Here is a 16506-nt window from a genome sequence, read left to right on the forward strand (position 1 = left end):
CTTACCTGTGAAATAAATCGATGCACAAAGCACTTTCCATTCACTTCCGTAATATGACATTCCTAATCAAAGTGCAGCTATTAATTACAAACACATGCTTCTGTCAAATACATTTCCAATTAGTTATTCCAATTGATTCATTGTAAATTGTAACCTGAAGCAAAAGCATGTTTTCAAAGTTTAATTGTTTGTGTAAATTACACATGTTTGGTTCTTTAATTGAATTTCTAATCAATTAATAAATGGCTTCAGTGTAGAAAATGTGCATTGACACTTTTTATTCTGCTTTGAATGTTGGCCAAGTCCTACCAAAATTAATCAACTCTTAAGAGGTCACCTTCAACCCGTATTTAAAAGCTTTTTTTTTAGAAAGCATTTTATTGAAGCATTTGTAATTTTCACAGTTCAAATACTTTAACATTTCTTAAACAACCGAGCGGGCCGACACACGCAAAAAACATAAAAATAACATCCCCTACTACCCCCGCCCTATTTCCTAATTACCCGTGTATTAAGTTCCCTGTCCTTGTCTTACACTACCAAGCCTCCCATTTTCCACCCCCCACTTTCCCTCCAGCCCCCCCCCACCCCACTCCACCGACGACCCCTTGCTGCTGGCATTCAATTTTCCTTAAAATTGAAAGGCTGCCACCTCCAGGCGAACTCCTGAATTGATCCCCTCAAATCAAACTTAATCTTCTCCAGCCTGAGAAACCCCGCCACGTTGCTGACCCACACTCCTGATTTCGGGGGCTCCGAATCCCTCCATCCCAGCAAAATCCGTCTCCGTGTAGGCCAGAACATCGGCCTCCCTCCTCCCCCTGGGCCCCTGGGTCTTCCGATACCCCAAATATTGCCAATTCTGGACTCGGAGTCACCCTCCCTTCCAGGACCTCTGACATGACGTCCGCAAATCCCTGCCAGAATCCTCTCAATTTCAGACACGCCCAGAAAATATGTACATGATTTGCCGGCATCCCCCACAGCGTCCGCACCTATCCTCCACATCCTCAAAAAGCATACTCATCCGGGCCACAGTCATGTGAGCCCTATGGACCACCTTGAACTGGATCAGGCTAAGCCTGGCACACGACGAGGATGAATTGATTCTTCTCAAGGCCCTTTCCCATAGTCCGACTTCCAGCTCCCCTCCCAACTCTTCCTCACACTTCCTCTTCACCTCCCCGATTGGGACCCCTTCCCAATCCATCAATTCCTTGTATATCTCTGAGACCCTCCCCTCACCAATCCCCGTTTTTGACATTACCTTATCCTGTTGTCCCCTCAAGGGGAGGCGAGGAGAGCTTGGAACCTGCCTCAGGACAAAATCCCATACCTGTAGGTACATAAACCCGTTTCCACCCGGTAACTCAAACTCCTTCTCTATTGCCTCCAGGCTCGGGAAACCCTCCTGAATGAAGAGATCCCCAAATCTCTCAATCCCTGCCCGCTGCCACCTCCTAAAGCCCCCATCTAGCCCCCCCCCCCGGAACAAAACAGTGATTGTCACATATCGGTGACCAAGCTGACACCCCCTCCAGTCCCATGTGCTGTCTTCATTGTCCCCACACCCTCAAGGCTGCCACTACCAGTGGGCTTGTGGAGTACTGAGCTGGCGAGAATGCCAGGGGCACCATTAATAAAGCCTCCAAACTCGTACCCTTACAGGATGCCGCCTCTACTCGCTCCCAAACCGACCCCCACGCCACTACCCACTTCCTGACCATTGATTCATTGGCCGCCCAGTAATAATTAATAAAACCCGGGAGGGCCAAGCCCCACTCCCTGCGACCCCGTTCCAGGAGTGCCTTCTTCACCCTCGGGGTTTTACCAGCCCACACAAAACCCAAGATTACCGCAATCATTTTGCTAAAAAAGGCCGTCTGGCCAAAAATCGGGAGACATTGAAAAAAGAACAGCAGCCTCGGGAGGACCGCCATCTTCACCGTCCGCACCCTCCCCACCAGTGTCAACAGGAGCACGTCCCATCTGCAGAAATCCCTTCATTTGATCAACCGCTTTACCGAAGTTTAACTTATGGAGCTGCCCCCAATCCTTAGCCACCTGAATCCCCAGATACCTGAAACTTTTCCCCACCACTTTAAAAGGTAACTCCCTCAGTCTCCTTTCCTGCCCCCGTGCCTCAATCGCAAACACCTTGCTCTTTCCCATATTTAGTTTGTAACCTGAAAATCTCCCAAATTCTTCCAACGTCTCCATGATTCCAGCCATCCCCCTCAACGGATCTGTAATATAAAGAAGTAAATCATCCACGTAGAGCGAGACCCTATGCTCCACCCCTCATCTCACTATCCCCCGCCAAACGTTCGATGACCTAAGGGACATTGCCAAGGGCTCTATGGACAGGTCAAACAGTAGTGGGGAGAACAGACATCCCTGTTTTGTCCCCTACAAAGAATAAAATATTCTGACCAGACCCGGGTGGTTCTTACATTTGCCACAGCCTTATATAGCAACTGGACCCAATCCACAAATCCCTGCTCAAACCCAAACCTGCTAAGAATATCCCATAGGTACTTCCACTCCACCTGGTCAATGGCCTTTTCTGCATCCATAGCTACTACCACCTCAACCTCGCACCCTTCCGCTGGCATCATTATAACATTTAAGAGCCGTTAATGTTGGACGTCAAGTACCTGCCCTTCACAAATCCCGCCTGGTGTTCCCCGATTACCTCCAGGACACAGTCCTCTATACGTGTGGCCAAGATCTTTGCCAGCAATTTAGCGTCTACGTTCAAAAGGGAGATCGACCTGTATGATCCACAGCTCTCTGGGTCCTTATCCTGCTTCAAGATGAGAGAGATCGATGCCTGTGATAGCGTTGGGGGGAGCACTCGCAGTTTAGATTCATTAAAGGCCTTAACCAGGAGCGGCCCCAGTAACCCAGAAAACGTTTTATAAAACTTCACGAGGTATCCATCAGGTCCCGGGGCCTTACCCGATTGCATCACCCCCCAATCTGTCTATCACCTCCCCGAGCCCAATTGGGCCCCCCAGGCCTTCCACCAGCTCCTCATCTACCTTCGGGAACTCTACTCCCCCCACCCCACCTCCACCCCCAGAATCGCTTCATACCCACCTCCCCGGCTGCAGGTTCCGATTTATAAAGCTGACTATAGAATTTGCAAAACACATCATTTACCGCCCCTGGTTCCACACACCCCCCCCCCCCCCCCCCCCCCCCCCCCCACATTTCCTTTACTTTTCCAATTTCTCTTGCCATCGCCTGTTTCCTCAGGTGATGTGCTAACATCCTACTAGCTTTCTCCCCATATTCATATATTGCTCCTTTTACCTTCCTCAGCTTCCCTTCTGCCTTATCTGTGGACAGAAACCTAAATTCCATTTGAGGTCTCTGACGCTCCTTCAGGAGCTCCTCATCCAGAGACTCCGCAAATCTCCTGTCCACCTGTAACATTTCACCTGCCAGCCTGTCCAACTCCGCCCGTTCAGTCTTCTCCCTGTGGGCCCGAATCAAAATAAATTCCCCTCTGATAACCGCATTTAATGCTTCCCAAACCACCACTGCCGTGATATCACCCGTGTCATTGCTCTTTATGTACCTGTGATGAACGGTATTAATAACTGCTGTAAACGGTACCTGACCTTTAATACCTTGCCCCTTTAAGATGCTTGGAACCCTGGGGGACTCCGCCTCTGGCTACGCCCCCAGGAAATGGTATATAGGATAAGGCTCCATGTGGTGGGCACACTTCTCTCGGATGCTGTTCAGTTCTCTAGATGAAAGCCTTTTGAATACCGACCTCGCTCTCGCGTCATAATTGAGGGTGCGTCAGTACCCGAATGGCCTCCCTCACATGCTCACAGGCCTCATCCTCCGCTAACAGCCCTACATCTAACCTCCACTGCGGACGCTGGGGCTTTCCTGTGCTCACGCGTAGGTCTATCCAGTGTGGGGCGTATCCAACACCACGATTGCTGAGTATTGGGGCAGCACGGTAGCACAAGTGGATAGCACTGTGGCTTCACAGCGCCAGGGTCCCAGGTTCGATTCCCCACTGGGTCACTGTCTGTGCGGAGTCTACACGTTCTCCCCGTGTCTACGTGGGTTTCCTCCGGGTGCTCCGGTTTCCTCCCATAGTCCAAAGACGTGCAGGTTAGGTGGATTGGCCACGACAAATTGCCCTTTGTGACCATAAAGTTTAGGAGGGGTTATTGGGTTACGGGGATAGGGTGGAAGTGAGGGCTTAAATGGGTCGGTGCAGACTCAATGGGCCGAATGGCCTTCTGCACAGTATATTCTATGTCCTATTCAGTGCCCATCTACTCCTGCTAACAGCGTTTTGTCAAGTACGAAAAAGTCTATCCTGGAATGCACCTTGTGCACATGGGAATAGAATGAATACTCCTTACTCCTTGGCCTCCCGAATCTCCACGGATCCACACCCCCATGCGCTCCATGAATCTCCGCAGCTCTTTCACCATTGCTGATACGTTTGCCGACCTGGAACTCGACCGGTCTAGTCTCGGATCCAGAACCGTGTTAAAATCCTCCCCCGCCCCCCAATAATCAGCCGGTGCGAGTCGAGGTCCAGAATCATCCCCAGCACCCTCCTGACAAACGCGATATCATCCCAGTTTGGGCCGTATATATTCCCCAACACCACCGGCATTCCCTCCAGCTTCCCACTGACCATAATAAATCTACCCCCCGGGTCTGCCTCTATCTTTCCCACCTTGACGGCCACCTTTTTATTAACCAGAATTGCCACCCCCTTGTTTTGAAGTCCAATCCCGAATGAAACACCTGTCTGACCCATCCCTTCTTCAGTCCCCTGGCAGCTACCATTATCCACTCTCCTCCTCCAACACCCTAAAAGTCCCCTCCTCGTCAGCAGTTTACCCCGCCCTTCCCCCCATCTCTTCCCCTCCCCATCTCCCTCCCACGGGTTAATCTTCAGCTCACCCCACACAAAATCTTATCTAGTCAAACACCTTCAAACACAGCCAGGTGGAACAGACCGAGAAAAAAGAAAAAGGAATTATACATGCAGAATCTCAAACAACTTTTCGAACATCGCAAATTAAATTACAAAGTTAAAAGACTAAGGTTTTTACAAGGCAAAGCATCACTTCTAACTCAGTTCTCCACAGTCAAGGTTCAAGGCCCTTGTTTTCCTGCAGGTTATTGTCCTTCATAAAGTCCACCACAAACTCAGGTGAGCCAAAGTACAGCTCCCAACCCTCATAGGTCACCGATAGATGGGCCGGGTAAAGCAGTCCAAACTTTATTTGCTATACTATATTGTCAATGTTATTTTTATTTCCATTAAATTACTTGCCCCCTTATCCTTTCAGGATTTTTATCTTCAAAAGAGTTTCATGCATCCTTATTCAAGCCTGCCTATGTGGCCTACACATGTCTGCACTTTTGTCCCTGTATGATGTGCGCATGGAATTGTCCCTGTATGATGTGCGCATGGAGTTAAGGAAAGAAGGATGGAAACTAAGGTCATTCCAAATCAAGAGTGACAATTCTGATACTCTGGCAGGAAGTTTGTAGTGAATTTCATTTGTTACTTTAAAAAATTGTGGGTGCGATTCTCCACTGCCCAGGCCGGGTGGGAGAATCATGGGAGGACCTCTCTGGCACCACCCGCGATTCTCCCACCCCCCCCCCCCCCCAAAAATTGTGTGTCGCCGTTTTTCACAGCCCGGATGAGCCGAGCGGCCTGCTGTTCCCGACCTGTTCACGCCGGAGGCTACCACACCTGGTCGCTGCCGGCGTGAACATGGCGCAAAAAGTGAGTTTGGGGCCTGTGGGGGCGGAGAGGGGATCGAGCACCACGGCCGTGCTCGGGAGGGGAGTGGCCCACGATCGGTGCCCACCGATCGTCGGGCCGGCGTCTCCAAGGGACGCACTCTTTCCCCTCCGCCGCCCCGTAAGATCAAGCCGCCACGTCTTGCGGGGCAGCAGAGCGGAAGACGGCAACCGCGCATGCGCGGGTTGCCGCCGGCCAACCTGCCTATGCGCAGCTGACGTCATTAGGCGCCGCCACCGGCTGAGATTTACGGAACGCCGCTCCTAGCCCCCCAGGAGGGGAGAATAGGGGGCGAGGAGCGGCCTCCGACGCCGTCGTGAAACACTCCGGGTTTCACGACAGCGTCGGCCGTTGTGGAGAATTCCGCCCTGTATTTTGAAAAGGCCTACAGGCCAGGATCAGTGGACCGGTTACTTTTGGTATCCAGAACATTCCAGCCCGAGACATGATATTCTTTGAAGACTGATGTTTATGATTGCAATTGGATAATCATTTATTTTTAAATGTTCTGCTAGGTTTTATCCAAGTATCCAATAACAACCTTCTGTTCTCCACCGACCGCATATCGTATGCTTGTACAGTGTGATGTCAGTAGGTACAGTATTAGCTTTCTCATTCTTTACCATTCATTGAACTAGTATAGCAGCCATTCAAACCCACCCTGTTGCCTGCACTCAAGCAAAGGACTCTTTAATGCCATTCGGAGCAACCCCCCCCCCAAACACACACATGGTTTGGCATAGTTAGTGTCTAAGGCCCAACCATCTTCAGCTGCTACATCAATGACCTTCCCTCCATCATGATTATGTTTAGCACCATTCACAACTCCTCAGACACTTAAGCAGTCCCAAGTCCAAATGCCGCAAGACCTGGACAATGTTCAGGCTTGGGCTGGCAAGTAGCATTTGAATCACACAAGTTCCAGGCAATGACCATATCCAACAAAAGTGGATCTAACCGTCACCCCTTGGCATTCAATAGCTCTACCATCGCTGAATCCCCCACCATCAACATCCTGGAAGTTAACATGTCCAGAAACTGAAGAGCCATATAAATACTGTGGCTACTGATGTGTTATGTACTCTGGGATAACATATGCTGCAACACGATGCAGCTTTGACCAAAAGATACTCCACACCTTTGAAGTAAGTTCAATGTGATTTATTGAACCATCAGCACAGTTTTCTATGAGTTTGACTCGCCTGCTAATCTTGCTATAGTAACTCAGTCTAACTAACAGTCTGCTCTAAGCCACGCGGTGGGTGTGATGCTTCTGATGAAATTAAATGAAAATCGCTTATTGTCACGAGTAGGCTTCAAATGAAGTTACTGTGAAAAGCCCCTAGTCGCCACATTCCGGCGCCTGTTCGGGGAGGCTGTTACGGGAATCGAACCGTGCTGCTGGCTTGCCTTGGTCTGTTGTTCAAAGCCAGCGATTAGCCCTGTGAGCTAAACACAGTGATCTGCCCCTGTCCTTCTCTCTGAGTGTCGCCTGTTGAAAGAGAAAGAGCATGTGTGCCCTGTCCTTTTATATGGGTTGCCCCTTGTGGTAGTGTCACCTCTGCGTGTCTTGACTGCCCATTGGTCGTGTCCTATGTGTTCATTAGCTGTATGTCTGCATGTCATGACATCTCCGGTGCTCCCTCTAGTGTTTACTTAGTTGTAGTGTATTTACATTAACCCCTTGTGTATTTACAGTGATGCATATCACCACAGCTACCAGAGCAGGTCAGGGGCTAGGAATCCTGCAGAGAGTAACTCACCTCCTGACTCCACAACATCTGTCCACTATCTACAAGATACAAATCAGGAGTGAGATGGAAGACTCTCCACTTGCCTGGATGTGTGCAGCTGCAACAACACTCAAAGAATAACACCATCCAGGAAAAGCAGCCCACTTCATTGGCACCCCATCCACAAACATTCACTCCCTCCACCATCTATGCACAGTGTCAGCCACGTGTACCATTTACAAGATGCACTACAGGAACTAACCAAGACTCCTTGGTCAGCACTTTCCAAACCTATGATCACTACCATCTAGAACGACAAGGACAGTAAACACATGGAAAGCCCACCACCTGCAAGTTCCCCTCCAAACCACTCACCATCCTGACTTGAAAATATATCGCCGTTGCTTCAGTGTCACTGGAACTCCCTCCCTAACAGCACTGTGGGTGTACCTACACCATATCGACTGCCGTGGTTCAAGAAGGTGGCTCACCACCACCTTCTCAGGGGCAATTAGTGATGGGCAACAAATGCTGGCCTAGCCAACAATGCCCACATCCCATGAATGAATTGAAAAACAATTGATTCGGCAGATACCTGGGGGAAGAGATTCTCTGTTCTGCCGGCCATGTGTTCCTCGGTGGCATGCGCTCGCCGGCAGCGGGATTCTCTGCTCCTGCCAATGGGATTTCCCATTGTGACCACCCACACTGCCGGGAAACCCATGGAAAGAACATGGGACATGTGAAGAAGATTCAAATACAAGTTGAAGGATTTAGGCAATTTCACTCATGTTGCACATTCTTGCCCTCTGGAAAGTTCTTTGTTTTTCTTACTGTGTGTCTAGTGTGTCCCTGACATCAGCTGGAGGCAGTTTGCCAACTGCTATATCCTGTTGTCTGTGATGACCTTGGCAGGTGTCCTGTGGAGGGAGGCCTGGAGGGCACTGGGCTGCATTAGGTCTCCTGCTATGGGATAGGTAAACCCTCCTCTGCTGGGACAGATGGAGTTTCTGGGGTCACAGGCAGAGGAGACTTGGAGTGCCTGGACAACCCAGAATTACCTGGAGTGCCCAGTCGATGCTCCTCCTCCCCGTGGATACATGAGGACCTTGCCTGACTCCGTGAGAACAAAGAGGGATATGTGTGGACTGTAACCCTGCAAGCGCTTGATGGCCTTGAGAGGGAGTGAGGAGATGGTTGGGCTCATTCAAACTTTCTCATCACTGGATGAGATTTTTATTGAAGTTCTTACATTTTATACACCGCACATTCAGCAAGGGTATATGTGTTGGTTACAATATACAAGACATTTCCCTCAATCGATCCACCTTCCCCAACCCCCACTTCTGTTGCTTCAGAGTTCTTTCCTGGGTGGCTGAAGTAAACAGCAAAGGGGAGCCGGAAGAGTTCATCAGAAAGAGACGTTTATTCAGCATGACAGCAGCAGATACACAGGACCCAGTTACACATCTCTGGGTTCTCATTCCTTTCTGTCGCTGCTACAGCAGCTGACCTGTTATACTAGTGCTGGTTAACTCACAGTCCAATCAGCACTGGGAACAATCATCCCCAGCTGGATGAGTCCCTGTAAGGTTATAACAGTCGCTTATTATATAATGAGCAGTTTGTGGTAGTCACCACTAACTGTATTAGATGTATATTATATGTAGTACGGTAAGACTCCTGTACTAGAGGTACATGGGAAATCCCTGCCTGCTGGCTCCGCCCAGCAGGCGGAGTATAAATGTGTGTGCTCGCCGGAGCTGCTCCCATTCTGGTAGCAGCTACAGGAGGCCACACATCTTTGCTCAATAAAGCCTTGATTATTCACTACTCTTGTCTTCGTAGTAATTGATAGTGCATCACAGTTATCTTCTAGTTACATGTGTGCAATGTTTACCCCTTCCCTTCCCCCCCTTTTGTCGATAGGCTTGACCCCACTTCTCCTCCCCCCACCCCCATCCTATTTTCGGCATTTCTTTGGGGTTCCGTTTCGTGTGGCCTTATTCTAGGCCCCCTGAGTACTGTATCGACCGTTTTCCAGCCTCCCCCACCCTTCCCCTCTCTTCCCTGTCTGTTCCCTGCAGTCCCATTGGCTCCCTGGTACCAACCCCCCCCGTCCCTCCCTCCCCTCATTCTATTGGCTGTTGCCGTTGAACAGGTCCTGGAACAAGTTGGTCAATGGCCTCCATGTTTCTGGAAGCCATCCTTTGATCCTCAGATAACGAATTTGATCTTCCCCAGGTGGAGAAATTCCGACATGTCTGCCAGCCAGTCTGATTGCCAGCCAAACAGGATTCTCTGGCGGGCAATTAAGGAAGCAAAGCCATTTTCCTCATGAATAGTTCTGGCTGGTCCGATATCCCGAAGGCTGATGGTGTGGCACGGTGGCGCAGTGTTTAGCACTGCTGCCTACGGCGCTGAGGACCCAGGGTCGATCACGGCCCTCGGTCACTGTCCATGTGGTGTTTGCACATTCTCTCCGTGTCTGCGTGGGTTTCACCCCCACAACCCAAAAATGTGCAGGTTAGATGGATTGGCCACGCTAAATTGCAGCTTAATTGGGAAAAACAAGATTGGGTACACGTGTGGTCCCAGCAGTCGGGAACCCGCTGTGCCAGCTGCAGACCGTGTCCAGCGCCGCCACACCCGTCCACTGGCCGGGAGGCTTCTGCTAGGGCTGGAGGGACTGGTGGGGGGTAGCCAGGGGATGGGCTTTAGGTCACGGTTGGCGGGTTCGGGTCCGAGTATGGCCGGCGCCATGGTTTACGATGCGACCGGTCAGGTCGCCAGCCTTGCGCAGGGGCGGCCCGGGTCCCGGCCATTCTCCACCTGCTTTTGTCGCGAGTTTCATGTGGCACTGGTGCTAGCCCCTCACCAGTACCAGAATCGGTGAGGGGTTCGTGCCGATTTTCCTGTCGTGAACCACCTGTAGATTCTCCGTTCGCGCCAGCACTTTGCCTCATAAACGGAGAATCAAGCCCTGTTCTCCCCCCCCCCCCCATCCCCAGACTCTCTCTCCCTGGTGCGAGATATGCAGCGCCCCCCCCCCCTCACTCATACTCCTGGCGCTAGCTTTCCCGCTAGCATGGTGGCCCCCCCGCTCTCAGGGTCAGTCCGACCCCCTCCTACACCCGCTCTGCTGGTGTCCCTACTTTCTCCTCCTCAACCTCTCCTGCACTCTGCTGCCTCCACCCCCTCCTTCCTATCAGCTGGTTCACCTGTTCATGGCGAGGTGATCCTGTCCCGCACAAAATTGCCCATTTCTTTCTTTCGTCTCTTCTGTGTTTTCCTCATCGCTGCCTCTCTTGCTGTCTGTCCAAACCGTTCTTACAGCGAACTCGTCCGCCTCTGCAGGGCAGTCAAATAATGTTCCCTGCCTGATGCGTTACCCAGAAACAATCTGATATTGTTTCTATTCAAGGCCGACTTTGCGTGATTAATTTCCACCCTGCGCTTTGCCAGGTCTGCCCCAATGTCCTGGGAGACTCTGATTTTATGTACCTCCCAGTTGCAAACTTTTGTCTGACTGGCCCATTGAAGGACCCTTTCCCATTTCTGGTATTTGTGCAGCTTGGCTATGACTGCTCTTGGCTGCTCCCCCGCCTTGGGCTTTGGTTGGAGCGACCTGTGAGCCCTGTCGATCTCCGGTGGCTTGGGGAAGCTGTCCCTCCCCACTATATTGCCCAGTATTTGGGCCATGTAGCCGGACAGGTCCCTGCCCTCGATTCCCTCTCGCAGGCCCACTATTCAGATGTTCTGCCATCCAATTTTCTTGAACCTTGACCTTCCCTTTCAGGCTCCCCTGGGTCGCCACCAACCTCTTGATTTCAGCCTCCAGGGGCGCGATTCGATTACTCTGGTCCGTCGCTGCCTTTTCCAGTTCCCCTATCTAGCTCCCCTGGGCCTCCCAACTCTTTCCCATGCCATCGGGTGCCATCTGCATGGCAGTTAGCACCTCCGCCACCGTGGCTGCCGTCTTTATCTCGGCCTTGATGTCGTCCCTCGTTGCTTTCAGTTCCCTGGTGAGGAGCATTTTCCATCCATCGCTTGGCAGAAGAGGGGGGCTCGTTTTTCGGGTCGTTGGTATCCCTCTCTTGGGGGGGGGGGCGGCCAGGGATCCCTCACCTCATGGGTCCGCTGACCTGCTTGCTCGCTATTTCTGTCCTTTGCTGCTGTTTCTGGTGTCCATGTGGCCTCTTGAGCTGCTGCTTCTGCCATTTTGCTCTAAACCTCTTGCCTTTCACCTTAAAATTGTGCCCCCTTGTTATATTATATTATAGTTGAGTGTGAGGGGATGTTTTAGTCCAATTTGCGGGCTAAATTCGGTCGAAATTGCCTATTTTCTTGTTTTACGGAGGAGAGCCACCCGATGTGTGACTACCCAGCACATTCCTGTCACCGGCAGCCACCGAGAGCGGTCCTTTCTGAGGAGTGCAGGCACTGACCACCCTGGCATTGCCAGTGCAGTGGGTTCCTGCCACCCGCATAGAAAACTTCCCGCTGGTTCTCACCACCTGGAGAAGTGTTGCTGTCCCCTGTTGCTGAACTTGGGTTCACATGTTTGATCTCTCCTGGGGGCCATTCTGGTGTTTGTCATGACAGGTTTTGGGCTGGACACAGAGTGAATGCGCCCACAGGAGCTGTGTAAATAAGGTGCCCGGAAATGCCACCCGATGAGATAATGGCGGGGCGGACAAGTTCCATCCCACCCAGCCACATGTTGCTTGCTTGTGCAAACACCATGAGATGACAAGCAAACGATCAGGTGTAGCAACCCAACCCATCCCGTCCCACCAGCCAGCAGAAACTGTGCCAACGTTCCCGCCCACCACTGCTCCTAGTCTCCGAAGCGGAAAATCCTGCCCAATATTTTTCCCTCGGCATGATAGATTGAGAACTTGTATCTAAAGAAACAATGAGATTGATGCTGACACTTTTTTCAATTTAGTTACAGATTCAAAAGCCTCAAGCGCTGTGTGAGTGGTGGTGAGCCCATTAACCCCGAGGTGATGGCGAAATGGAAACAACAGACCGGCTTAGACATCTATGAAGGATATGGCCAAACTGAGACTGTAAGTACTTCAAACTTGAGAAACAGGTTTTGTTCCTTTAATGAAGGAAGAAAATAACTTTGGAAGGTAAATCTTGAACCTGAAGAAACAAGAGCAGACATAACCTTGAGCTTTTCTCCATGGCCAACCATTTCCTTCAGCCCATTTCCCCTGCTCTCTCCATCTTCACCCCAAACTGTGAATAACATATGGATTTATTTTGTGTTTGGAATCTATTCAGCTATCTTCCTGCCTTCCATTGTCAGCCGTGACACGTTTGCAGCACACTTGTGTCAGTATCATAACCTTCTGGGTTCAGAGCCACTCCAGGGCTTAAGCACCATCATCAGGGCTGACATTGCAGTGCGGTGTTAAGGGATGCTGTGAGGCTTCTTTCAGGTGAGATGTGGCCCCCATCTGCCTGCTTGGGTGGATTTAGGGTGCCACTACTTTGAAGAATATCAGGTGAGTTACCCCTGGTGTTCCGGTCAACATTTATCCCTCACAAACAGACTAACTGGTAATTATTGCATTTACGTTTGTTCTGTGCAAAATTCGCTCCCGCATTTCGTACAACAGTGGATGCACTTTGAGATTACTTCGATGTCTGTAAAACATGTTGAGATGTCCCGAGCCCACAAAATGCGCTATATAAATGCAAATCTTTTTCCATTTCTCCCCTTATGCACCGACCAAACCTCCTTCCCGCCTTAGCCTTAAATCTACACAAAAATCTCTAGTTTCTCTTCCAATTCCCTATCAGTCCACTCCAAACCCATCTCCCTGAGACTGTCTGCTCCCTGGACACCAGTTTCACGAAATAGTCTTCCGGCCTCCATTCTAACTGACATTGTAAATGGTTCCTTTTCTTTCAAGAACTGTGCTCTTCCCTTTCAAAACAACACTCCTTACTTCCTCAAGAAGCTCTTGCCCCTTCCAAGTTATTGCCCCATTTCCGACTTCCCTCTTTTTTCTAAACTCCTTGAATGTGTAGTTGACGCCCAAATCTGAGTCCATCTATCCTACAGCATGTTTGAATCTCCTCTAATTGTTCCCTACCCTGTGAAGGCACTGAAACAGCCCTAACCAAAGTCATGAGTGACATTTTTTTATGTTTGTGAGCATGGTACATGAAGCCTCCGAGCCCACCCGGACCTCTGTGCAGCCTTTGTCATGGTTGACCACATCATCCCTTTGAAACGCATCTTAGTACCATAGAATCATAAGTACAGAAGAGGTCCTTCAGCCCTGTGTTAAACCACTGTTACACCTGTATCAGGTGATGTAAGGTAGGACCTCTACTACAGGTTCGCCGGTAGCCCCTGCCTGCTGGCTCCGCCCAGTAGGAGGAGTATAAATATGCATGTCCTCTATTTGGCAACCATTTCGCCAGCTGCTGTGGGAGGCCACACATCTTACTGCAATAAAGCCACAGTTGTATCCAACCTTAATCTTTGTACAATTGATCGTGCATCAATTTATTGCAGTAAAACTTTCTAAAAGATGGACCTCTGAATCAAACCAGATCGCCTGCAGCTGGATCCGCAATCAAGCAATGCCAAAAAGGACTTTAATCACTGGCTAGCTTGCTTCGAGGCCTATGCCAACTCAGCGGCCACCCCTCCGACAGAGGCTCAGAAGATACAGATCCTGTACTCAAGGTTGAGCTCCAACATGTTTCCACTGATCCAGGACACCCCAAACTACGCAGACGCCACGGCGCTCCTCAAAGAAAACTACGCACAAAAAACGAACAGCAGCAGGGTAGCATGGTGGTTAGCATAAATGCTTCACAGCTCCAGGGTCCCAGGTTCGATTCCCGGCTGGGTCACTGTCTGTGTGGAGTCTGCACGTCCTCCCCGTGTGTGCGTGGGTTTCCTCCGGGTGCTCCGGTTTCCTCCCACAGTCCAAAGATGTGCGGGTTAGGTGGATTGGCCATGCTAAATTGCCCGTAGTGTCCTAATTAAAAAAAAGTAAGGTTAAGGGGGGGGTTGTTGGGTTACGGGTATAGGGTGGATATGTGGGTTTGAGTAGGGTGATCATGGCTCGGCACAACATTGAGGGCCGAAGGGCCTGTTCTGTGCTGTACTGTTCTATGTTCTATCTTCTATGAACACACTCATCGCCAGGCACGTACTCGCCACTCGCTCTCAACTCCCTGGTGAGTCCATAGAAGACTTCTGGTGGGCCCTAATCCTACTTGTCCAGGACTGTGACTGTCAGGCCGTTACGGCCACCGAAAGCTCCAACCTTCTTATGCGTGATGCGTTAGTAACGGGGATTGGGTCGGACCTCATACGCCAAAGACTGCTGGAAGGGGCCACGCTCGACCTAGCTGAGACTAAAAAGCTAGCACTCTCCATGACGATCGCCTCACGTAATGCTCAGGCTTACCCCTCCGGCCGCGCGGCCCACCCTTCCAATCCCTCGTGGACCCCACAGACGGCCGCCCCAGCCGGGGCTTTACCCAGCCAGTATGCCTGCACCACACACCAACCCGCCCACCCCGGGGGTCCCCGATGTTACTTCTGCGGCCAGCAGAAGCACCCCTGCCAATGCTGCCCGGCCCGCACTGCCATTTGCAAGGCTTGCGGCAAAAAGGGGTACTTCGCCGCAGTGTGCCAGGCCCGCGCAGTGTCCGCTACCACGAGCCCATAAAGCCTTCATCAGCAAAAAAAAAACTACTCTAATCTGCACTTGGCCCATAGCCTTGAATGTTCTGAATTTTCAAGAACTTTTCACCCAAGAACTTTTTAAAGATTGTGAGGTTTCCAGCCTCAACGACCCTCCCAGGCCGTGCACTCCAGATTCCCTCCACCCTCCGGTGAAAATAACTTTCCTCAGATCCCCTCTAAACCTCTTGCCTTTCACCTTAAAATTGTGACCCCCTGTTATTGACCCTTCAACTAAGAGGAACAGCTGCTTTCTCTCCACCCTGACCATGCCCCTTATAATCTTATACACCTCAATCAGGTGCCGTCTCTGCCCCAAAGAAAACAACACAGGTTTATCCAGATTCTCTTCATAGCTAAAGTGCTCGATCCTCGATAACATTCTGGTGAGTCTCCTCTGCATTCTCTAGTGCAATCACAATTTTCCTATAGTGCAGTGACCAGAAGTGCACACAGTACCCAAGCTGTGGCCTAACCAAAGTCCTGTAGAGCTGAAACATAACCACCCTGGTCTTATAATCTATGCCACGATTGATAATGGCAAGTGAACCGTATGTCTTAACAACCCTATTAACCTGTCCTGCCACCTTCAGGGATCTCTGGTCAAGAACCACAAGATCCCTCTGTTCTTCTTAGTTTCCTAATGTCTTGCCATTCATTGAGTACTCCTTTGTGTGTTACTCCTCTTCATCTTAGTGGGACTACCCTCACCCCTATACCATCAAATCCATCCACCTTCCCTAACACTCGGGCTGAAGTACTGGCTACTGCTTTGAACCGGTTTTGCACAGTGTCCTTGTCAGGGGCTGTACAGACGAGCCCCGGGAGTTAAAATTGCTTGGAGCACGTGCCGCCTCTGTCGGGTTTTGCGGTCTGCCTTTACCCACGCCTGCTCCAAATTAAAATCGGGGCTGGTGACACTGTATACAGCTCAGCAGCAGAAGCCCCTTCCCCTCTCCCCATATCCACCCTGTGACTCTACACAAATAATACTGTAAAACTGAGATTTGAACCATCCAGGAGAGTACAGGTGATCCAAAGGATTTAATACTCCAGGTATATGTTTTTTAAATTAAAAAACTTTTGGAAACGTTGAATCAGCTTGTTCTCGCTGTCATTGCCTAAAATTCCCCGACAATCAGATTTTATGAGAATTGTTAGTCTGCTATTTAACCATTTTGACGGGTTGGGAAAACTACAATTTAAGTCGGTTCATAGCCATACTGTCTTACCTCTTCATG

General features: G+C 50.4%; 1 protein-coding gene across 1 annotated transcript in view; it reads left to right on the plus strand.

Annotated features, from left to right (window-relative positions):
- LOC119978809 (acyl-coenzyme A synthetase ACSM3, mitochondrial-like) overlaps positions 1–16506 on the plus strand; it is a 51671-nt gene that overhangs the window by 10773 nt on the left and 24392 nt on the right. The window contains exons 6-7 of the mRNA XM_038820687.1: positions 6322–6401; positions 12491–12614. Coding sequence (XP_038676615.1) covers positions 6322–6401; positions 12491–12614 — 204 coding nt within the window. The remainder of the gene's footprint in view (positions 1–6321; positions 6402–12490; positions 12615–16506) is intronic.

The sequence above is a fragment of the Scyliorhinus canicula genome, chromosome 15, assembly GCF_902713615.1.
Source record: "Scyliorhinus canicula chromosome 15, sScyCan1.1, whole genome shotgun sequence".
Lineage (NCBI taxonomy): Eukaryota > Metazoa > Chordata > Chondrichthyes > Carcharhiniformes > Scyliorhinidae > Scyliorhinus > Scyliorhinus canicula.